The sequence below is a fragment of the Ammospiza caudacuta genome, chromosome 9, assembly GCF_027887145.1.
Source record: "Ammospiza caudacuta isolate bAmmCau1 chromosome 9, bAmmCau1.pri, whole genome shotgun sequence".
Taxonomy (NCBI): domain Eukaryota; kingdom Metazoa; phylum Chordata; class Aves; order Passeriformes; family Passerellidae; genus Ammospiza; species Ammospiza caudacuta.
This window is the reverse complement of record NC_080601.1, coordinates 19,738,146-19,762,323: the sequence shown is the minus strand read 5'-3', so window position 1 is coordinate 19,762,323 and position 24,178 is coordinate 19,738,146. Positions and strand designations below refer to the sequence as shown.

The 24,178-nt window shown below is 40.0% G+C and overlaps 1 protein-coding gene across 1 annotated transcript in view; it reads right to left on the bottom strand.

Annotated features, from left to right (window-relative positions):
* GBF1 (golgi brefeldin A resistant guanine nucleotide exchange factor 1) overlaps window positions 1-24,178 on the bottom strand; it is a 98,882-nt gene that overhangs the window by 24,875 nt on the left and 49,829 nt on the right. Inside the window, exons 4-14 of the mRNA XM_058810919.1 lie at window positions 18,420-18,551; window positions 13,263-13,381; window positions 12,535-12,643; window positions 12,113-12,173; window positions 10,343-10,397; window positions 8,814-8,912; window positions 3,619-3,754; window positions 2,166-2,395; window positions 1,486-1,654; window positions 1,097-1,308; window positions 328-426 (exon numbers count right to left, since the gene is read on the bottom strand). Of these exons, the coding sequence (XP_058666902.1) occupies window positions 328-426; window positions 1,097-1,308; window positions 1,486-1,654; window positions 2,166-2,395; window positions 3,619-3,754; window positions 8,814-8,912; window positions 10,343-10,397; window positions 12,113-12,173; window positions 12,535-12,643; window positions 13,263-13,381; window positions 18,420-18,551 (1,421 nt within the window). The remainder of the gene's footprint in view (window positions 1-327; window positions 427-1,096; window positions 1,309-1,485; window positions 1,655-2,165; window positions 2,396-3,618; window positions 3,755-8,813; window positions 8,913-10,342; window positions 10,398-12,112; window positions 12,174-12,534; window positions 12,644-13,262; window positions 13,382-18,419; window positions 18,552-24,178) is intronic.

Genomic DNA, 24,178 nt, shown 5'->3' with positions numbered 1-24,178 from the left:
TGCAGAGGGAGATTTAAGCTTCACCTTCCCCCATAACATTCCATCTTTAATGATGGCTCATTCTGAAGGAGGCTGTAAAAAGGTTTCAAACAGTTCTACTGGATCTACAGTTCTAAAAATACAGTCTGAAGGCAGGCAGCATAGTACACCAGTCTCCAAGAGATTTGATTTTCCAACAGAAAAAGGCCTACACAGCCTACCCATAACACTGAGTAATTTATACAAACATAATTTGACACTTAGACTCTATTTTACTGTTCAGATGTATGCATTTAACTGAAGGCCAGCAAGCTATTATGAGGCACCCAGTGATATCAAAAAACTCACCTCCAGCTGGAATTTCAGATGTTCTCTCATGCTCTCAAAGAGAAGAAAGCACACCCTGAGGGAGGCTGCATACAGATTGAGCCGTTCAACACTCAGTAGCTGAAGAAGAAACAAAAAAGAATTACAAAGGCAAGTCATTATGTGCTGTAAGTAGCAGTACTAGGGCATGGCAGGCATCACCTTCAACCAGCCAAAGCTTCACACACTGCCCCCCATATCAATGACATTTTAAAAAACAATCCCTTGTTCAACCTCCTGGTCCCACTTTTTCTAGTGAGGATGAATATACTTAATTCTTATTTGTGTGTGGTAACATTTTACCTACTACAACTTAGTTCTTTTATCAAGTCCACAGAGACTCTTAGTGGTGAAGGAACTTGGGAGAAGACCTGCCTCTGAGATGATCCCACTGCAATTAATAGCTTGCTATCCCCTAAAAGTTCTGCCTACTACTAAGCTGGTAACTTGCATTCATAATTATCACAAAACCAATTATGTCAAAACACAGTGTTATCCCACAGTAACAGTTTATTCAAATTACACTCATCCTTCTTGGCCCTGGTCTGCAGAAAAAGAAAATAGCATGACAATCTTTCTGGCTCTGCAACAGCACCATTTGGTGCAATTCAGAACTCTCATTGCAGTGCAGGAGAGAGCTTGCTTGCAGACCTGCCAAAGTTCATCATACTGAATTTCAATACACTCTCTGATGGACATTCCTATCTGACTCCCCAGTGCCACGTTCCATGGGAGCACAAGCCAGACTCACTTGAAAGAGGTGCCGGCACAGCTCCTCCTTGACGAGCCCCAGCAGGGACTGGCAGTTTGCGATGGGTGCAGACTCCAGGGCCACGGTCAGCAGCTGCAGCCCCATGTGGATCATCACCTCCGAGTTGTGGCGGTCATGAGGGTTGGTGAGCGAGATGAGGAAGCGGAACAGTTCTCTGATACATGGCAACCCATATGGGACCAGAGCCGCTCCTGAAGAAAAAGGAGAGATTAGCAATCTAAATTTGCTTTTTGCAGGTGCCTAGCAAGTGTTAAAAATTTAATTGGTACAGACCCACTAAGGAACAGGAGCTTATCAGCCTCTTAGCAGGAAGTGAAATAGAACAGTGGAAATGAAGCAGGGCTTCAGCAGCACTGCCCACCTCTCACCTTCTTTTTGGGAAGACTGAGTAAAACGCACTCCCCGGGGGTTTACATAGTCCATGTCGTGAACTGAGGCAGAGTCAGAATGTTCTGCTACAGATGTGCACTCCTCTAGGACCTCAGGGATAGACTCGACAGAAGCTGACTGGACCTTCTCCTCCCTCAGACTTTCACTCTTCATTGAAATGTCATTTGAGAATGAAAGAAGCAAAAGAAGAGTTAAGCACTAGACAAGTGAAAAAAAGGTCTCATTTGTTTGCAGGTAATCTGTAACTATTAAAATAACACAGGCCACTAATGGAAGAGTACCATAAAAACAAAATTTAAGAGAAAAGAGAGCCTCTACTTAAGCTGCAATCCTCTTTACCCTTCCACTTACATCAAGTTCTTATCTGCTTTATATAACTCTGGGTTGTGAGACTATGGACTTTACCTCAAAAATACTTCCATAACCTATCAGTTTTTACTCCCTCTGAGGTGAAAAATTTTGCTCATTTTTTTAAAATGCTACACAACTTCATCACACTACTTTTGTTTAAGTCTTCCTAGCATTTTTACCATTCAAAACATCTGCAGCTCTGAAAGGTCCTCTGTGGCTCTATGATCCTCTCAATATCATTACTGTTGTGGGGAGAAGTGATCATGCTGGTAGTTGGAACTTTTCTTTGCAAATTATATTAATGTACCTGGAGTTCAGGCTGGTTTTGACTTTCAGTGACTTTGGCCTCATTTGAAGGTGTTCCTGCATTAAGTCCCAAAGAAGCGACTTGGTCCAAATCTGTCAGGTCTTCCTTGGATGTTGTCTGTGAGGACAATTCCAGCCCACTGTCTGTAACAGGGCTGACCGCTGATGAAACATTTTCTGAGCTCCCAGAGGAGCTGGGAGAAGGCCCATCTATGAAAGCAACTCCGCTTGCTGATGAGAAACAGAAGCAAAATGGTTATTGCTCTGTCCCTCAACACAAATTCATACATTAAAAACATAGCAACAACAAATTCTCTCATTGCTACTTCATACTACAAATAATCTCAGCAACACACTAATGTGAGAACATAGATAAACTAAGACATCTCTTGCTAGGTATTAATGAATTAAATAGATGAACATTGGAGGTACGAGCAGCTCTCCAAATTTAACACAATAGTTGGGGTGTAACCGACTCAGCAAATTAGCTAACTTAGATACTTAGATAAAGGGTGCAAAGCATTTACATAAGAAGGAATCTGGAAAGTCTAAAAGGTGTACTTTACTCTTTAATACAATGACACAACCACTTTAAACACTTGCATCAAGGATTAATCATTCCTTCAGAACGAGAATTTTGACTTGATTCTAAAGCAGGACCAATATCTTTAATTCTTCCTAAACAAATGAAGTTGCATTACAATTCAAATGGATCTGAAATACGAGCAGTGAAGAATTTCTACCAAATTCTGTCTCTAAATATGAGACAGTGCTCCAAGAATCTAAGTGTTCCTTATGGAATCACAGAATCAATTAGGTAAGAAAAGACCTCTGAGATCATCGATTCCAACCTATGACCCACCACCACCATGTCAGCTAAACCATGGCACTGAGTGCCACATCCAGTCTTTCCTTAAACACCTCTAGGTGACTGCATCACCTCCCTGGGCAATCCATTTCAATGTTTAATCACCCTTTCTGTGAAGAAATTCTTCCTAATGTCCAAGCTAGGCCTCCCCTGGAGCAGCTTAGGACTATGCCCCCTTGTGCTGTCACTAGTTGCCCTTGGCTCTCCTCTTGTCAGTGTTCCTGTTCTCAGTCTCTTCTATCTGCTGCATCCTTCAACTCCTCTGCACCACACGGCTGTCCTTAACCTCAGCCACTTCTCCAGGTGTCCATTCTCTTTTGTCCAAACTACCCCTACGAGGCATGCTGAAGGCACAGAAATGCTGTTATGTGCAGGGCCATGCCTTTCTCATCAATATGTATTCCATTTCCTGAAAACTTTCTCCTGGACCTGAAAAGCTATGATATGTCTTACTGCTACAGTAACTGAGAATTATTTTTAAAAGAATTAATGCAAAATAATATATTAGGAGAAATTAAATAAAGATACATTCAAAAAAGCTCTAGCATAGATGCTGTCTGGTCTCTTGAAAAAAATTTCAACTTACCTGTAGTATTAGTAGCATTGCCTGCTGATGGCTCTGTCCCAGGAGAGACCTTAGTTACATGTCGAGGAGGCCTAGGTGATCTCTTCTGCTTTTTCCATTTTGATGATTCACTCATTCCTCCAGCTCTCATTTTCAACTGAAAACCAATAATCGTTAGTATCAGTGCTGCAAAAACCACATAGCATAATGGATTACACAAGCCAACTCACAAAGGCTACCTCAAAAACTTTAAAGTCTGGCAGTAGCACTTAAATATATCACACAAATTAATCAGCACCTCAAAATCATGCAAACTACCCCTTGACTCCCCACATATTAGCCAACACTCCACACCTAAATCAACGGACAATTAACTCAGTGACTCTGCTATAATATATACTTAACAGTTCAATTATCACAACACTCCCTATTCCCTATCAATACCTCCAAACTTTAAATTAGAAAAAAGAATTCTCTTGGACCTACACATTTCAAAGCTCCTAGACTTCTAAAGGGCATCGATTAAAGTATCTAAGAAAGCATTAGTCAAGTTTGACATGAAGCTAAAATGTCACCACGTATATATCAAGCTGGAAATGCAGCATGAGCATGCTGCAGCTCTGTCACTGACCTCTTGCCTTGATTCACTCTTCATCTTTGTAGCAATGCCATGCTCACATTCCTCCGTGCTCACTATTAAAAGTATTTCTAACACTTCACTTGCTACTGGTGCATGTTACATTTCAAATGCTACCTTAGCAATTTAGAAACAAACCTCATTCTCCTTTCACCTGCCTTCTGTCATTACTTCTCTTCTAAACCTAACCTTAACTCTTGATATCTTTGTTGACCAAGATTATTCTTCTAGTTTGTACACAGAACTTTGATTGGGAAAAGAAGAACAAAACCAGGAGTAGGGCAGACTGTGTGGCACTTGCTGCACAGCACTGCTATTTCAGGCATGCAGAAATGCTCTAGAACTCCAGAAAAACAGTATGATACTTAGTCACATGGCCAATGGCCCTGGCCAGCATGAAAACCAGTTCCTTACGACACAAGTTCCTCCAAGTGCAGGACTGCATGTACTCTTGCATTTAGTAGCTGCAGGCAGCTTTTCTGATGCTGCCACCCCCTCAGTCTGAGTGCAAATTAAGCACTGAACAGGTATCTTGCATGTTGTGGAAACCATTCAGCAAGTTTCAGTACCAGGCCCTATTCAGTATTCCTCTTTGTAAATTAATGACAATTAAATTTTATTTTGGGCTAAAATATTCCTTATTTCTTATATCTCTAGCATCGGATTTAGCTTATGTAGAAGACAGCTATATTCTTTAGTCTCTTCCATTTTCTGCAACTTAACTCCATCTAGCTACTACTACTCTTAAAAGCCAATAAATCTTCTAGGTTCTACTACTGTTCTTCCTTCTCTTTCCATTTTCCAGGTAGAATTCTAACTCCCTGTATATGGCCTCAGCCTGTATTTCTTCCCATTTAAACAAAGCTTGTCAAAATGTTATATCCCACTGCAGTAAACCATTTGTCTAACTTTTCTTCACACCACAAGTTTTATTTGTTTGATGACTAATCCCCAGGTTTTAGCTATGCTACAGTTTCCTTGAGTGTGCTGATTAATAGGTTCAGAATTATTTTGCTCCTTGTTATTTCTTTCAAAGATTGCAGCAACAATCTTCTAAATCACAGCTTCTGGCAAATACTTACATGACAAGCACACAGCTAAAACCAAATTTTGCAGATGTCAAAACGTTTTACAATGCTTATGGATCACAAACCTTTCATATCAAAACTATCAGATTTCTCACCTTTCCTATTTATTCCTGCTTCATAGGGCTATATAAAATAGGTGTTATTTTTGATTCTGGCCAATTTCTAAAATCTGAGCCTTAAACACTACCAATAGCTGCAATTATTAAAGGCTTAAGCTACAAATTAGACCATATATTTTTACCTACCAACTATTATAGAAACAGCTGTATTTTTTTCTCATTTTTCAGTAACTTATACTGTAAGATCTGAAGACTAGTGGTTCACTGTACCAAACTACTTTCATTAGTTAGGAAATCTGGAAGCATTATGTGTTAAACCAAAAAAAGTCTGTTTCACACAATTTCAAACAGACATTGTTTCTAGCCACTAAAGCCAGTTATCATTATTTGCCAGGTTAAAGTTACTTGCAGCAGGATGCAAAATTGAATCAGCAAAACAGAGCTGAGATACTGATACAGGCTAAGCATGTACCACTCCTGAGAAACACCTAACATTTTAAACATTCTATCAGACAATGCAACCTCACAACTTAATTACTGCTTCTAATCTCCCCTTTCATACAACACCAAATACCACCTCAATTCAACACTAGCCCTTTCAAAAAGCATTTTTCCCCAGACACAAAATCTGCCCTCTGTGATTGTCCTATGTTCTGTTCTAACTTCCAAGGTTGCATCTTGAGGGCCGTAAGATACAGGCCCATCTGTAATCATTTCCATGAGCCTGTGCCATCCTTCAGAGACTGAGTCACAACAGCTTCACACGGATGGGAAACAGTGTAGTCAGGCAAGCAAGAAGACTTACTTGATTTTTAAAGATTCCAAAACATTTAATCAGACTATAAATCATTTAGACCAGAATCTAAGTTTATTTTATCGTTTTAGGTGGGGTTTTTTTGTTATGGTGTTTTTTTGGGATTTTGGTTGGTGTGGTTTTTTGTGGGTTTCATTTTTTTGTGGTTTTTGTTTCGTTTTTTTTTAAGTTTTTTTTTTTGTTTTTTTGGGTTTTTTTTTCAGGGAATGGAGAGATGGGTGGGGTGAGATGAGACTACCCAGCAGGTCTTTTTCATCTCATACTATCTAATCTCCACATTCTACAAAAACAGGTATCCTTTTATTAGAATTACCTAGAAAGACTACATAGGACTATTTCCAATGTAATTTTGCCCTCTCTCCTTTATATTTTGCTATCTCCTTTTGTTTCAATGCAGTGAATTATTGCACAGCTTTAAAAATTTGCAGAAGCAAACAGAAAAGCTTAATAAAAACATTTCACCAGTGTCAGGAGGCTAAATGCTGTTTTAACAAACAAACACTGACTTTGGGAATTCTAAAACAATACATGTATCAAAGGACAGCAAGTAACATCATTCCTTCTGGATTTTCTTTGAATTAAAGGTAACAATCTCACATCTCTTTGCTTTTAATGTTAGTATAAAAAATGTAAAAACACTGGTACAGTTTGCCTTTAACTAAAGGAACTATTTCTAAATTTTGTTTTTACCTTCAATTTCAAGACATTTGCCAGTTTCTCTAGAAAGCTTCATGGTATGTTAACACACTAATATTTTAAACCTAACATTGCCTTTTTGATTAAATGCAGCAGTTAAATGGCATTTAATAGATCATTAACATATCCTGAATCTTACAAATTATCTAAAACTCTCATTCCCTCTTCCATGCTCAGTGATATTAGAGTTACATTAGTTTTCTAATCATCAACATCCTTGAGATCACATTAAGCTTGTATTTTTTGACAGTAAAAACCATTTGGTGTTGGTATTTAAAAAATACTCTTTAGAAATGAGAGAGGGAGCTCAGAGGTACTGTTTGTTCATCTTGAAATTCTGTACAGATTCAATTACATTTTTCTGAGTTACCTTTGAATAAAGAAATGTCCACAAAATTACAGAAGAAAAAAAATACAAGACTCCAAATGCTTCCTTTGATAGATGAGGTTTTAGAAATAAAACCCTAACTAAGGTTCAGGAAGGTGAAGAAAAATGTAAGACTACAAGATTCTTTTTAAAGGGTCCACAAGATCTCATTTTTCTACAAGCCACCTTACCTGTACTCGTTTGTTTTTCCATAAGATACTGTAAGCCTCAAGAGAAAAGGGCAGGGGCCAATGATTAGTAATTAAAGTGATTACACTGAAACATGAGCTCATTCTAATGCAGCATGGAACTGGTCAGCACACCAAGTAGCGTTCAAGACACAGAAGCATGCAGAGAGAACGCAGTCCACGGTCTGAGTCCTGGAGACACCAAGGCAATCCAGTCAGCTCATTTTCATACCTGCCTGTACTGCAACAGCTAATGAAGGTTAATGCATTTGGTGAATGCATTTATGCATCTTAGGCAACTATGAACAAAAGCCACGCCAAAAATCTGTGAAGATTAAGATTTATGTTCCTCCTCGCTCCCACAACAGAACCCTGTTTACCTAGAATGCTTTCTACTGCAAAGGGAAACATTTCTTAGTCTTTTTTTTTTCTGTGTAACTCTGCACAAATCTGCAAGTCTTGAGCCTCAGACTATCCTGTTCATATAACTATTTTTGTCTTAGACACAGGGCAAGAGTGGCATTTCTAAATGTTCTGTTCAGCTCTGTCTGGACTAAGTAACATCAAGAGAAAACAAAAATTAAAGCTACGTTAAGTTTATGAACCAACATGGAAAACTGAGAACTGCCCTAAGTTAGTTTTTCAGGGTTACTATGATTGATCCAAACCAAATAATCTGCATGCCTACAGTATTTCTTTAGAAGTATTATCTAGGGGAATTAGCAGGGACGAACACATTTTGTAAATCTGTTTGGCCCTACTGATCCCCCATTAGCATATACTGTGCTGGGACACATATTTTCAGTAGAAACATGAACAAAAGATGTTGAAAATACACAGCAATCTCCTTCAAAAAATCTTCAGAAAGCATTGAACTCTGTGGCCCTGTACCAAGTACCAAAGCTCAGAGATTCACCTTGACTAAAAAAATATTATGGCGTGCTGGGTCAAAAGACTCCTCAGGTATATGGAGGAGCTATGTCTATAATAAAGATCAACAGGCAAGACACACAACACTTCAGAGACAAATCTACACTTTTTAAGTTTCCTTTTTTCAAGTTTTCACAGTGAAGTCTTAGCCAGGCCCTCCCACTCCCTTCCCCCAGAGGATGCTGTGATGGTGTCTGAGGTGGCACTCACCAAGACAGTGAATGCTGCAGTAAAACAAGGGTCTCTGCCTCCCAAGCCTGCCCCATCTGCAGCCACAACACTGCAAAGCAACCATGGCATGCACTGTCTCCAAAAGCCATGCTGTGTCAAATGAGTGGAGGGAGATTTGCTGCACACACCGTAACTATTCTCTCAGGTGGTGTTTACAAGAGAAGGAAGAGGGGAGTAAGGTAAGAAGGGAGAAGGGAGAGAGCAACCTTCAGGTTCTTAAAGATCAATACCCTCTCTAACTGGTTCAGGGCTTTGGGCTGTTCCCCACTACTTAGCTCCAGTTTGTTGAGGAGACCTGAAGAAATCTGTGAAAGATAGGCAAATGCATGGTTTAAACAAAGCAAAATAAACCCAAAGAGAAGAATAACCTGGCAGAGTGCAAGGCTGCAGGGCACACTCCTGGCATGCACAGCAAAGAGACAGTACAGGGTAACTGCACAGAGCAGACACAAGACAGAGCATCACTTAACCGAGCTGAGAGCAACCATCACTTGGGAAGGGCAGCCTTCCTCAATTCAGTCACCCTCCCTTCACACCTGTACACAGACCAACAAAGCCTGGCTCCTGCAGGACGTGAGCCTGATCTCTTTTAGCTTTCTGTGCACCAGCCTACCATCATCACAAATCCTGTTACTTCTCCACAGCAAGGGAAACAAGCACTCATTGGTTTACCATACAAGAAGTAAAGCCCTAAGTTTTACTAGGTTTCAGACTCCTACAAACAAGCATTCAGTCTCTCAAAACACTTCTATAATGGCTCTGAAATGTATGCTTACACTATGCTGCCCCTTTTCTCAACTTACTGAAATACAGAGTGGAAGCTATAAGCTGAATATTCAGTGTTAAGTTGAAAGGTGGTTATTTCTTCTCTAGCACTTTTCCCCATCCTGTTGCTCTCAACAGCAGAATCAAACAACCTTTATTGACATTCTTCATATGGAATATAAAGAATATAGAAGTATATATGGAGTTCCTCAATAGGCCCTCTCCTCAATAAGAAATTACTACATTAATCATCATATAAGTTCACATAATGTTATTTGAAATACAGATTCCAGCTACTAAAAACTTCACTATATTTATCAAGATGGTGGTGTTGAACAAATCCAGAACTTCTACCCTCAGAAAACTGTACATTTAGGAAAAGGGAGATAAAGAAAATTCTACTGTGTTTTGACTGCTAATAAAGATGGCACTGATCACGTGAACTAAGGTGCTCACCACAGAATGCTGTCCCTTCTATAAGTCACCAAAGTTTTTTCTACAAAAGCCCATTTCATGCTTTCATGCTGTTTCACCAGCCTCAAAAAGTTTCCCTTCCACACAGGAGGAACTGGACAAAAATATATCCCAAGAGCTCAGTATTGGACCTGTAGTGAATGAAGAATGATTAAAAGAAGCTGGAGAGAGAGCAGAAGACAGCAGATAACCAGACAATGACACCATCAGGTCCCAGAACTTGCTGGGGTTTTCTAGCCCACAGCACTGATGGCTGTTCCCAGAATCCAGACTGTCTCACTTGGGCAGCAGTATCATTAAAAAGACTTGTCACTGGGCTATCTGGACTTAATCCCATAGAATTAACGAACCTATGTCCATTTATGTGGTTAAACATGCTCTTTCAGTGAACTGGGACTTGTGGAAACGAAGAAATACAAGTGTGAAAACAAACAAAATAGAAATGAGCGCAAGCCAAAGACAGGAGCAGAACAGTCAACACAGAGCTGGGTCTTACCTTCTTCATGTTCGTTCCCATGTAGCTTTTAGGCTCTTCTTTAAACTGAGGCAACCTGAAATACAAAGAGCAAGCCAAAATACATAAGCTTATACGGATTAACAAGAAGGGGAAAGAAACAGGCTGGTCTTTCCAGTTATGCTGCAGATACTAACTCTCACAGGTTTACCACAGCTATATGAGCCTCTTTGTGAAGAAACCCAAATTAGGTTTTTTTCACAAAGAGAGACTACTAACTTCTTTTCCTGCCAAATTCTGCCAAGGGAAAGAACTCACACAAGTATAGATAAGAGGTGCTTTGCACACTATTACTGCTAATGGCTGTTTTTCTATATTGATTTTCCGGCCATGTAAAGACCATTTATTTTCCTTCAGTGTATGCTTTCAGCAGTGGACTATTTACATTTGTTCAAAACAGGTTTCTGTGATGCTGCTAGAAACAGCTGCTGAATCAGTGTCATCCACACCACAACTCTAGCAGTGTACATTTTATTTATTACTAGTCATGGCAATTTGAATTTGTAGAAACCCCAGCAGTTATCCTGTGTTCAGCATCATATAAACACAACTGTGGAGGGCAGCAGATGTACATTAAGCTGAATCTTTGGAGATAAGCAGTTCTCATCTCAGAACGAGAAAGGCTGCTCTCACCTGTGCTACCAAACGACAGCATGTACAGCTCCACAATTCCACACACCCTGCTCTCTCTTGTTTACTGCTTCTTTACTACAGTTCTGTCTTTATGTGATGAGAATGTAAAAGCCTTAGAGCACAGCTTTGCCTGTTTCGTTTTTGGGAAAGCAAGACGGCCAAATCACGCCTGCAGTTGCTGCCTCTGCTTTGCATCTCTATCCCAATGCCCACAGGCACAGATGGTGATGGTGTCTCTGAGCCTTACCAAGAAGGACAGAGGAGACGATTACAGAGTAAGTAATGAAAAAGCACCAAATAAAATTCACATATGCATTTGGAGAAAAAGTAATGTGGTTTCTCCTCTTTGAGGAGACTGATTCTGCCTTTGCCCAACATTTATCTAGTGCATGATGCAGGACAAACAGAGGAGAAGAAAACTGAGATCTCATTGGAACTGTGTGACAATGGGAAAAAAAATATGATGCAACTGTGTTTCATAAGCTGTCAGTTTCACCAAAATATTTTTCTACTAAAAGTATATATGTACCTGTAAAAGTTTCCTTTTTACAATACCCAGGGAAAGTCTATGATTACATCACTATTTGAAGAAACAGTTTTTAAGTTAATTAACTTACTTGAGTTTTAAAGAAGTCATCTTAATTACCTGAAGGGTGCTGAAAAGGGCAGAATGTTTGTGCAAGACACACGATTTCAAGTGTTATAAATGTTCTTTGATGTGTGAGGTCAAAGCTCTCAGCTAGAAATCAGTGTGTGGGTATTCAACACCATTTCTATTCTCTCTGCTAAAGAGAGCTATATTTTTTTAGAGCACATTTTTTCCAGTGAAGTTTGCATTCTCTGTCCTGAAACTGGTTCTCTATCCTAAAGCTCTTCATTACTTGGCTGTCCATCTCTCCTCAAAGGACACCCTAAACCAGGCAACCTTCCCTACCTCTGTCTCCCTGCAGTCTGACAGGGTCAGCCCTAGAGAAAAGTGCCAAATCCTTCATCCCCTTCCACCTCTAAATAATGACCATTTTGGATGATTTTTCTGAGGGCCCTTAAGTGGAAGTGTGGAATCTTTCTGTCCTTAGAGGGCCATCTCGGCAATGCTGAGGCAAACACAAGCAGGTTTACCTTGTGAAGAGCAGCTGCACCATGTCGACCAGAGTGTGCTCTGCAGATTTTCTCAATAACTCTGCGAAGACAAAAACAAATAACACAGGTGTCATTACTCAGTGTGATATTATCAAGAGGCTTCTTCAAGCAGACTCCCCTCCGAGTCTTGTTTACAGAGATTACGGCAAATTTATTAAAACCAGCTCCAACCCCACATTACTGCAAATGGTCACGGCATCACACGGTGGCGCTACACAGCTGGGGAACAGAGCAGTCCAAACTCGTACAGCGAACACCCAGCAAATCTTCCATGAAGTTGTAGAAAGACACAATAATATAAAGCTCAGCAGCTTTCCATGGATGCATGCTCTACAACAGCACTAGTTAATGCTGAGGAAACCTGATCAGTTTCTTGGCGGCAGAAGGATGAGCAAACCTACCACTGAGCCTCATTTCGAAGCATATGCGGAAACAGGATTGCATGATCTCACACACCGACTCATTGGTGAGGTGGGCTCCCACTGGGGTGAGCAGCAACGTCCTCAACACCTGCGAAGAACAGCACCCACATGTACCACTCTGCAATGATACTTGCATGCATTCCCAAGAGGAGGCTGGTCTCCTCAAGAAAGACTGCCATGAGCAGAAAACCTAAGAAGGCTTCTCCTGGAGTAATTTCAAACTGAATACTGTGCTCAAGAAGCCAGTCAGGAGACAAGAATGATCTGACCCACTTCTAAAAGGGGTCTGATACACTGCATGCTACCCAATACTTAAATTCAGGAACCAGATATCTACTCAGAAGTACACAGACCAAAGAGGTATACAGTCCATAGTTTTGACTCCACAAAAAACTTTTCTCAAAAATAAGTCTGAGAGCTCCATATTCTTAATTAACTCCCCCAACACAGACCATGCAGAAGGTAGGATTACCAACACTACCACATTATCAAGTCCATAATTTTAAAATAATTTAATTTAAGCTTTTAACTATTTTCATTTGGAAAGCTTTTACCACAGGTATATGAGCCATTTGTTTAAAAATAAAGTCTGTCACTAAGCTCCTGCAGAGTCAAAACATTGCTTCCTCCTCTTCATTTCTATGTAACAGGATATGTTCCACAACAGGCAGCAACTATTATGGTAATTACCATTTCTCTCATCTTACCTGTAGGATTTTCATCAAGACAACCTCATCGCTTGCATGATCTGTGCCCACAAATCGAGCATGGGTGACAGCATCTGCCATGTTCTCCATCCCCTCTGCTGTGCCCTCATGGCTGGGATCTGAGTAACAGAATAAGAGACGTGTCACAGAACAGCCATCTACAGTCTACCACCTCTGTGGGGAGACATCTACACAGAGATATTGTGTATTCAGCTTTCTCAATTTATGTGACTTGCACTGAGTTGACCTGACAAGTACATAACTCACCTCCCACTAATAGAAAGGCTTTATAACTGGGAGCTTTCAGAAAGATGTATCAAGAATACACTTACATTTGAAAAAAAAAAAAATATAACTTAACAAAGAAAATAATTACAATTCCGTTGTTACCGGTTCTCTGTGTTTTACAAGTTAACTTCTAAGACTGTGTCTTGTTCCCTACAATACAGCACAATCAGCTATTAAATGCATTCAGATTCTCCTTGGGAATAAAGAAAAAAAAGCTCTTAAACATAGGGGACCTAAAATTTACTCTCATGAGAAGAAAATGCCAAACAGGTTCCACTAAATTGAGGAAGGAAAATTGTCTCTTGTTCTACATCCTTCTCAAGGAACGAGAGCTGGGAAGGAACAGACCAGCAGCTTTCCCCAGAGAAAACAGCAGACAGACACAATCACAGTTTAGATATCAGAGTTGCAGGCCTCCCACTCCAATCATTCATCAAGGCTCCTTCTCTCCATTTCAGTCTTTTGCAGCTACAAACAATGGTGCAGTTGAGAGAATGTTTAGGATGAGATTGTTGCCAGTAACTGTATCTCATGCTACATTACAGTGGCTTCAGAAAAGCTGCCTCTGGCTTTGATTTCATTCTCACTTAGACAATATGGCACTGGCAAGAATCTTGATACCCTTCTACCTAAACAGTCATTAGGAAAGAAAGGAGACAACCTAAACATTGCTTAATACCTCATTAATTGGCAATGGGGCCTCTTGAACTCCAGCAACAATGATGCTGACAGAGCAACCAAGCAAGACCTTGTAAGCTTTGCAGAGAAGCTTTGCCGATTCCCTCTCTGACTCCAGTAACGTTCACATCTAGGAAGGGCTATAAGCCCTTGGCATTAAAGAAAGCTGCCCTTATTGTGGTCCAGAGACGACAGCCCTCTACCACACTCCTATCCTGAGTGGCTGCAGGGTAAGAAATTTCTCATAGTTGCATAAAACTGAAATGGCACCAGTGTACTTTAGAAGCACATAAATCAGCATAGGAGCAGCACTTTGCCATTGCCGTCTCTTACACATAGCTTTTAAGAACAGAGCTGGCTTACTTTTGACATTGTTCACACACACAGACAGAAATCTTGCACAGTTTAGAGCGAGTTCCTCTCCTGGTTTGCCAAACAAAGTTCACTGAGCTTTTAAGAAGCCTGTTCTAAAATCAATCGGTGACTTTTCACTCAGTTTAGCAGCAGCACACAACAGGATACAAAACTGGAAGCATTAGGTAAGAAAGAGGTCTGGCTGTCAAAAGCAGTCCTCTGCATACCTCCAATAATGGCTTATAACCCAATGAGAAGCTACTACTCTTCCACCAGAGGCAATAAAATCAGTCACAGGTTGGTCAGTCATGCACTCTTATTCATGGAGGTAATAGCATAGATCACCAAAGGTGATGTAGGCTCATTCTGAATTGTCTTAATTAAATTAGGCAAAGACCAGTCGTGTTACAATGCCAGCACCTACATGAGCATTACTGTTAACCAACCTCAACAACCACAGTGGAAAGCAGCCCAGTGGGAATCAAGACAAAAAAGCAACTTGCAGCAGAAAAGTCTCCCACAAGCAGCACACGGAGATTCACTTCATTGTCACCTTTTCCAGGAGATGTGAGTTACTCTGGTCTTAGTGATCTATTTAATCACAGTTATGGATAAACAGTCTGTGTGAAAAGGAAATGCAAGCAAGTTGTGCACATGCTTCTTTAACAGATCTGTGAGTACTGCTTCGCTGTTCTAGCCCCTACCTTCAACACCTCTCTCCCAACACACATCACGCCTGACTACTTCAGTTTTGGCTCCCTGGAACAGCACTACAAATTCAGGTCAATTTATAAAGCCTCTTGAGTTCAATTAAAAGCACAGATACTTCTACTTTGCAGAAACAAGATACAGACAAAAATCTTTGTTCCCTTGTGAGAAAACAGTACAGAAAGATGTATCGATGCCTGCTCAGAATCACTAACAAGAAGTTTGAGTGAGCACAATAACAGTTTGAAAATTGCCATCTACAATGCAAAGATCTAGACACCCCATCTAGATACACACATTTCATACCAGGTGCAGTCTTACAACAGGTGGGCAAAAGAACAAAGAGAAATCAGAAAATCCAGGCTCTGAACCAGAGGGAATTCAGGAAAGCCAGAAGCCTGCTCAGTAACACCTTTAATGGAACTAAAATAAATCACCAAGGAGACAGAAAAAGTGGAGAGGAGAACAAGCCTTAAACTACTTAAACAGCAAATCCTCTCACTGGAAGCTGAGCAACAGCTACTTTCTTACAGATATGTAGTTTCCAGGAACATCAGGGAAAACTAACTTTAGAAATGGAGTCAAAAGCTGCTGTGGACAATAAAAAGAGCACATACTTTTTCTGAGGGAAATACAGAAAAACCTAATTCTGAAATTTAGCCACTAGTCTTCCTATAGCTAAGGTTTAAGCTCATCCAGCAGGCTGACAGCTCACTAGCTACTGCAAAACTGCTGAGCAAGGAAAAAACTAATCTGAGGGATACAAATCAATAGGAGTTTAGTATTACCACACAGTTTTCTAGTACTTCAAAAGTTATTGTGTAATTTATCAACTAAAACTCTTGTAGAAGAAGTACTTAGAGCAGAAGATAATCACTGTAATGCTAACTATTCCTGCTAAAACACACACATGGTGAATATCGAGTAATTTTATCTAACTGAGCTGTGATTGCACACTATATCATTAATGAATTTGCAATTCAAACTACCAGAGATCAGAAGTCTTAAACTCTACTCAGGAATTATTCTTTTCTAACTGGTTTTAAAATGTAGCCCTGAGAAACACTGGCCTAGAAAGGAGACAGGTAACCACCTGACACATGAAAGAATAAAAAACCAATAAAGACTGCACAAAGATTAGCAATGAAATACTTTGAAAATGGGAAGAGAAAGCCATTTTAAACAAAGATATTTATCAGAGGAATTTGGCCCTTTCACTGCACCCTGGTTTTCAACCCAGTGTGAACAGCAAAAACCAGCCACTCAGAGAACAGACATAGCTAATGTCACTTTTTAAAAAGTGCTGGCTTCACCTGTCATTATGCAGCCCCAAAACACACTATATTATCTGCCACACCGCAATTTGCCTACCATGGTTATGCTAGCTTTCTTCACTCTTGCTCTGTATAGTTTGAGACAGATTTGTACATCAAGAACAGTTTTAAGCATTTCCTATGTTTAGGCAAGCAGTCTTTAGACTACTTTTAGTCTCATATTACAAAAAGAAATTATAATACCAAAAAGCTTTCATTTAACAACACAACCTAGCCAGATGTTCAGCCAGCACCACTAATCCCAGCCTAACTGGTATCTGGAGCAGCACAAAGGACAAGGCTGCTCTGAATGTCACCTGAAGCAACAACGAAGGTCTTGAATTACAGGTTCTGCCCCAGAAAAAAAGCCAGGCAGAGAGTCTTCCACTGCCTACTACAAAGACACACAATCACCAACAGCTACAGGGATGCACTCTTGTTGGAGTGACCCAATTAATATTCTAAACAACAGGCAGCTAGAGAAAGGCTATAAATTCTAAACTCCATTTTTTTCCTGTTTCTGTCTCAAATCAAGGATTTGTAGCCAGTTGCCTGCGCAGACATTGCCTGGACATGTGATATAGATCATAAAAGCCCAGAAGAAGAGTCCATCCCTAACTGTAATGCTGAAAGTCATATATTTTGCATTATTGTTTAATTCTTCAGGGGGACATGTTTTACAGGCTTATTTTTTAAAATTTTTTATTGTCCTAAAAACTTCTGTCATTATTGCATCATTCTAGTTATATTATTGTACTTAATTCTATCAAACACTACCCACTAACTGAAGTCTTCATACACTAGATTTTCATCCAACACCTCAATCTTTTTTCCTGCAAGTCTCTATTTTTGCTCATTTTAGTTTTGTATCTTTCCTGCAAAAGTGATTTGCATGGACATTTGCATGCCCCTTTCTTTCCCTAACTGCCTTCAGACCATCTCTAAAGAACTAAATATTTAAAACAACCAAAAATTCAAAGTGCTCCTTTACAATGTAAAGGAGAAAAAGAACTGAGAAATCTGAACTGAGGGGGAAGGAAGACTAATAAAATTGTTTTCCTTAAGTGAGAGTATATATAAACAAACATGGATAACAGGTTTTGCAATTCACAGAGGTATGATCACAAAGTACTAGCAGAACTTACAGAGAAAAATCGAGTACCACTAACAACAGGGTGACACATTGATGGCAGACAGAAAGCCAGCTAGTGAGATACAAGCCAACTGAGCCACGGGAACTGACCACATGCACATTATTAGTCTTTCACAGCTACAAAGAAAAATGTGCAAATTTGAAAGTTTGATCAGCAGCAAAATACAGTCTCTGCAATGACAATTGTGGAAAGTGAAGAGTACTGGCACACCACTGGACAAGGTCTGGGACTGGGCAAAAAATCATCCTCACTCTAGAGCAGAAATATTAGTCCACAAAACTAAATAAATCCTACTGTGTTTCTACATGTTACAACATTGTAATCTAAGCTGGTATTCTTCCCTCCCTAGCCCTTTTGCCTGGAGAGCATTAAAGAGCAGCTGGTGACCAGCACAGTCCTGCAGCAGGCCCTAAGCACACACAGCAGTCAGGGCAGAGCAGAGGCTTTGGCTCTGTCTCCAGACACAGCTGTAGGACCATGAAAGATCAGCCAGTAAGATATTAAGAAACTGCAGATGCTGATTTCCCCAGTGTTAATGACAATTTTCTTATTTCCCTAATCTCCATATTAAGACTGCAAGCATGTATCCTGGCCAAAGACACAGCTCACAGAGATGCATTTGGCTGGCATTTTGGTAAATCCCACCAAGTCACATAACATACCTATTAGTGCATATGAGAGGAACTTATTCACAGAGGTGAGTGCCAATCCAGTTATGGGGCCTGTAGTGTCTTCAGAACGGATTACTTCCAGAAAAGGCCGAAGAAAGACATTCGGTTCAATTTCAGATAGCTCTGTAAAATAAAAATAATTTTTAAAAGACAATTAGACTTGATTTATTAGGATTCATTTTCTCTTTAAGAATACACATTTTTCATCTCAGAGGGAAAGAAGCCTGCTCTAGGTTAGTTTCAGAAGGCTGGCAGGAAGGTCAGGGTTGCTTTTACATGTACACACACACAAACACACACGTAGGTGTATGTGTATATTTTAAATGCAATGCTTTGTAAAGTTCATTTTCTTGCAATCTTCAAAACAGCTTTCTGGAGCCTTCTAAAATCTGATTGTAGGAACACTCTGTAAACACCACAGAGGCCACTGCTGCCTAAATTTATGCTTTAACTCATTGGCAGATGTAGCTTAATTTCCCTATTACCCTTGGAACTGTGTGAACCCTTGAACTCTATAGACTCTGTCCCACCTTCTGCCGCCCCTGTAACATCCTACTACAGATAAAACTCCACACTAATCACATGCAAAGTACAAATGTACAGCCAGGTTCACTGGACCTCTTGCAGCTCCTTGCCTGAATACAAACTGCATTTCTACAACACTAAATGTTTGCTTGGCAAAGACAGGAAAACCTCACAAGATACCCTAACTTAAAAACTCTTCTGTCTTGCTCTCAAAATAACTGTATAAGCCTCTCAACCAAACAATTGAAAAGGGCACTCCTCTCCTTGCTGTTTCGGCCAGCAAGGACCCACTCTAAAGCTACAGTACAAGAAGGCACTGAGCTATTGAGCTGGAGAAAAAACAACTAACAAGCTTCCTGAACTTTCCAAGATGATCAAGAGATGCTTTGGGAATGGAAAAGAAATGCAGAAGAAAATAACCAGAACTAGGGAAATTGACCAAGAAAAACAAACAAAAAACCAAACCAATACAAAAACCAAGCCCAACCAAATAAAGCAGAAGGAATCAAGATAAGAGGAGCCCTGAGGGGGATTTAGGAGAAAAAGCATTGAAAACAGGTGAAGGTAACCACAAGACAGCTAGTACATAGGCACAGAGGAATGTATTAAAAGTAACTTGAATAATTTTGAGACTAGAAATATTTGAGTACAACACTTGGCTCAATTTGCTGAAACATACTTTTTATTCCTAATAAAAGATACAAGTCTAATGGCTAATCGTGTCACAGGATCACTGGCATTTATACCCTTAATAAAATAATCAAATATTGAACTTATCTGTCATATGAGCTTCTTTGAGACAGGGAGAAAAAAAGACTGCAATTCCTGAATCCTTCGACAAGCTGCTGATTTCCTCTCTACCAATTTTCTAGCAAGAGACATTTCTCAGTGTTTTAACTAGAAAATACAGGATGGTTCTCTACTTAAGTAAGCAGTTTCAGCTCTGGGGGGAAAAAACAACCAAACAAAAAACCCATCTGAAAACCCACCAAATCTGCAAGCATGACTTCAGCCAAGGGTATTACAAGAGGAAACACTGAATAACTATCCACAAAGAGAAAAAAATTTCACAAGGGACTCCTTAAAGCAGGCTTCCTTTGAAATCTACTCAAAGCCAGGAAAAAATTATATTAAAACCTTACTTAGACTTAAATGAAGAGCCTGGTCTGCTTTGGGGAACCAGCTGGAAAGCACTTCCCATTCTTTTCACACAGGTCCTTTCAACAAAATTTCAGAGAAGCAAGTGGAGACCAGCATCAGCACAACACTCGGTAATGCTCAGCTAGCTTAAAGCAGTGCATGGAAATGGAGAAGACAGGAAAGAGTATCTTAAGTAATGTATCAAAAAGCCAACTCTTCAGGCTGGCAATTTTAATGAGGACACAATTCCTTTGAGACCACAGTGCTTTCCTTCATTCTTCCCATGGATTATTTGCACTTAGACACACATGTCTATAATGATATTTAATCAACTAATTCATGTTTAAGCACCCAACTCCCATTTCAGCAATCCCATCCAGCCATTCTGGCACTTCAGCAAACAAACTGCATCAGACCTCTGGCGTCCATTTTCTCCTGAAGTGCAGGAGCAGGTCCCTCTCGGACGAGTTTTCTTATTGTTAGCAAACTGTTGGCACATTCCTGATCTAAAACGCTCACATAAGCTGCTTTCTCTGGCAGTTCAACTCTTCACTCCTGAATGACTCTTATCAGGATCGGCTATGCGTTCCGAATCAGAGTAAATGAACAAGAAAAAATTGTTTATGACAAGTTATTTCAACATCATTTGTCCCGAGGACAGGCAACTGCAACCCAAACCACATGACCTGGACTCCTCTTATGCAGCAGCTGTTGGCCTTTGACGCCCAGCCTTCAGAAAGGCTGTCTGAGCTCTATCCCACGCACTCTGCAGCGAGGCGAGCCCAGACAACAGCAATGCTTTGAGCATGCAGCACTGTGTTCCCTGCTTGCAAACTGAGCTGCACAATGAACAGACATTCTCTTTTCTTAAGGTGAGAGAAAGACAAAGATAACAGTGTAACAGAGCAGAATTCCAGCTTTCCGGACTCTTGCCTTGGGGCTCAATCAGTTCACGCCACAGAAAACTGAAGTATCAGCAAGTGCTTCCTGGGTCATCCTCAAAACCACTTTCTGCAAACACTGCCATTCTGGCCTACATGACATGTACTTTATTCTCAGTTCACTCAACAAACACCAAAAACATTTTGTCTTTTCACTCAAAGGATGAGAAGCCCCTGCAATCTGGACCAGCAAGTCAGATTGAATATGTCCCAAGAAAAAAGGACAAAAAGGTACTTGCCTTTTAAAACAATCATAAAGCATGGAGTGGTCACACTTTCTGGATTTTCATAAACATTTTAACTGCTGAAATAAGTACTGGCTTAATTTCAGCTAGGTCAAAATGCAGGATTGCAGGGAAATGAGAAGTTATTTTGAGTTAGTCCTGTGATTATCAGCTGTTTAATTTAAAAGTTAACAAATCTAGCAAACAGAATTATAGTAACTTTTTCCTCTAAAAATCTTCAGAGCTTGAATTTGCTTTACATAGAGTCCCTAGGTAACAGGCACAGAACAGTATATACATACTGGTTCTAGGTGCCCTGGCAAAAGTGCAACCACAGCAGCTCTACAGCTGATAAACAGAGGAGCACGTTTTTTACCACTCCAAAAACAAATTCTCCAGACTGACTGGAACACATGCCACTCTGCACCTGAGCTAAAAGACATCCTGACTTCCAGCTAGCAAATTTACTCCAACTCTGACATTTAACCCCAAACAATAACAGCCAATTAATGTTGGATGACAAGTGCAAAAAAGCTACATTATAAATGAACCACACTCATTTGTTCCTGAGTTTATGTTCTGCTCCACACAGCCCTGGTACAGGCAGTGTTTCAAGTGAAAAGAATCCTCTGCCACCTCTCCCCCACAAGGGGGTCTTAGTTGCTCTCATTTTGTTTTTCTTGCAATACCTAGACCAGCCCTTGCAACATAGTGCAGTTGGTAGCACATTTGTACATATTTTCTGATCTGAAAGGAGAACAGATTGCCACCTATACAGTCTGTATAGTGCAGCTAGTGTTATGAGAGAAAGCTTTAGTTTTCCTTCCTGAAAATAATGCCAATGTCCACTAAACTTCATAAACAAGAGGTCATCAAAAGACACCAAATATTCTCTCCAGGTTCCCCACAGTATCATTGTCTTATCCTATTCTAAGCTCTTAATAGATAAAGAAAACAAGATTCTGCCAGCTAAGGAGCCAGAAGCTTACATCCTAGTTTCTAAACACATAAATACTGTGGGGATTGTGCAACACAGTATACATACCCTAGGGATGTGTGGAAGCAAGCTTTGTGCATCTCTGAAATCAATACTTCATTATAATAAATGGTAACAAAAGCTTTGCAAACAATAAACATAAACACAGTCTGAAAATCAAGGATATTCCAGCCAATGAAAGAGAAGTATGAATTAACTACAATCCTTTTCTAAGGATGTCTGTAAAATATACTCTTCAAAGCTAATGCCCTGTGAATTAAAGTGGTCATTCAGGGGCCCCAACCCACCAAACCAAGAGAGAAACAGTGCCATTCACAGCCACACATGAATGCAAAGCTGGAATTACAAATGCAGTTTGACAAGGGGAACCCAGAGATGTCAAGCCTGTTCTGTTTGCCTAATTTCATTACAATGGCACAAATGCTTTCATTTGTCACACTCCAGCTTCGTGTGTTTATCTCCCTTTCATTAAACATGACTTTAACAAATGATTGTTCCACAGTGCCAAGATCTCAAGCACCCCTCAGAACTGAGATTTTTATTTTGGGGAAGCATGACATAATGCATACTGAGCATTTGACTCTTCACATCTTTTAGTTAGGGCAACATAAACTCAACTAAAATACTGTCTTTGATGGAATTACTTATTATATTTCCCTACCAGTGAAGCAGAAGCACTGACAATGCCACCAGTGTGTGCCATTAGTTATAAGGAGTTTCAACTGATGCTGTGCTTCAAATTCAGCTGCTCTGACTGATCATTAAAATTTCCTGGGCATTTTTTCATAAGCAGGAACTTGCTAAAGTATCTTCAGCCAAAACTTCACTGTAAACTCCAGCTGTGTCTCCACTGTTCCCAAAGTGCTTTTCACCCAGCTGTAGTATTCTGTTCTAGAGTGGTATTACAAGCAGAAGCTACTCATTTCAATCACAAGGAAAGCAAATGCCATCATTAGAAGTATGGAACTACACAGGAGGCAAAGTCCCACGGTTTCTATTTGGATGGACTTAAAAGTACAGACATGAGTACTTGCTCCACCTTGAATTTCTAACACCAGTCATGAAGACTGCTGAGTGTCTGGATATGACGTTATTTCAAAGGCTGAAGTTGTTTAATTCTGTTTTTATTCCTTAGCACTGAGGAGATAGCAGAGACAAACATCTTGACAAACTTTTTTCTGAGCTATGGTTGACACATACTGGTCAGAGGTTGCAATCAAAAGACTGCTTCAAAATAAGAACAGCTCTTAAAAGTGAGCTGAGGGGTAATTTAGCACAGTAAGGTTGAAGGTCATCAGGAGCAGACCTTGCTTCAAATCCTAGACTATTTCCTCCCATCCCATGACCTGAACAACTCTAAGACATGACTAATTCTGATGAAAGGCAAAATATCAAGTAACTATATAGCAAAATCCTCCCATCTCCAAACTGCTCTCTCATGAGTGAATCTTTTGCCCGTGTGAAGAGTAATAAGGGTAATTTCAATGTTAATCCATCCTTGTTTTCATGAAAACCTTTCTCCTACTTCACAGTAGAGGATAAACATTAGAGCACCACTTGATTTTGCCAGCACATTTCACAGTAAGATTATTTACATATGCTAGAAATAAGCAAATTCAGAACTGCTTGAATACTTTTTTATCTCCCTTACAGGAAGGCTGATTGCTCTGAGGGAAAGGAGATAGGGTAATACAGCTGATCGAAGTCTCTGATAGGTTTTGGAATATACCACTGGTTTTGTGGCTTTTACAAACAGACAAAAGCTCTAAACTGTTAATGATAATTGGAATGGCATTAATTCTACTCCAGAAAACTGAACTCTCCAATGACTCTACAAAAACTGACTTGAGATTTTACCCATTCTTGAAGCATTTTTCTCCCATGGGTGGAAGTTACTTAGCCTGAAGCTCAGTAAGCTAAACT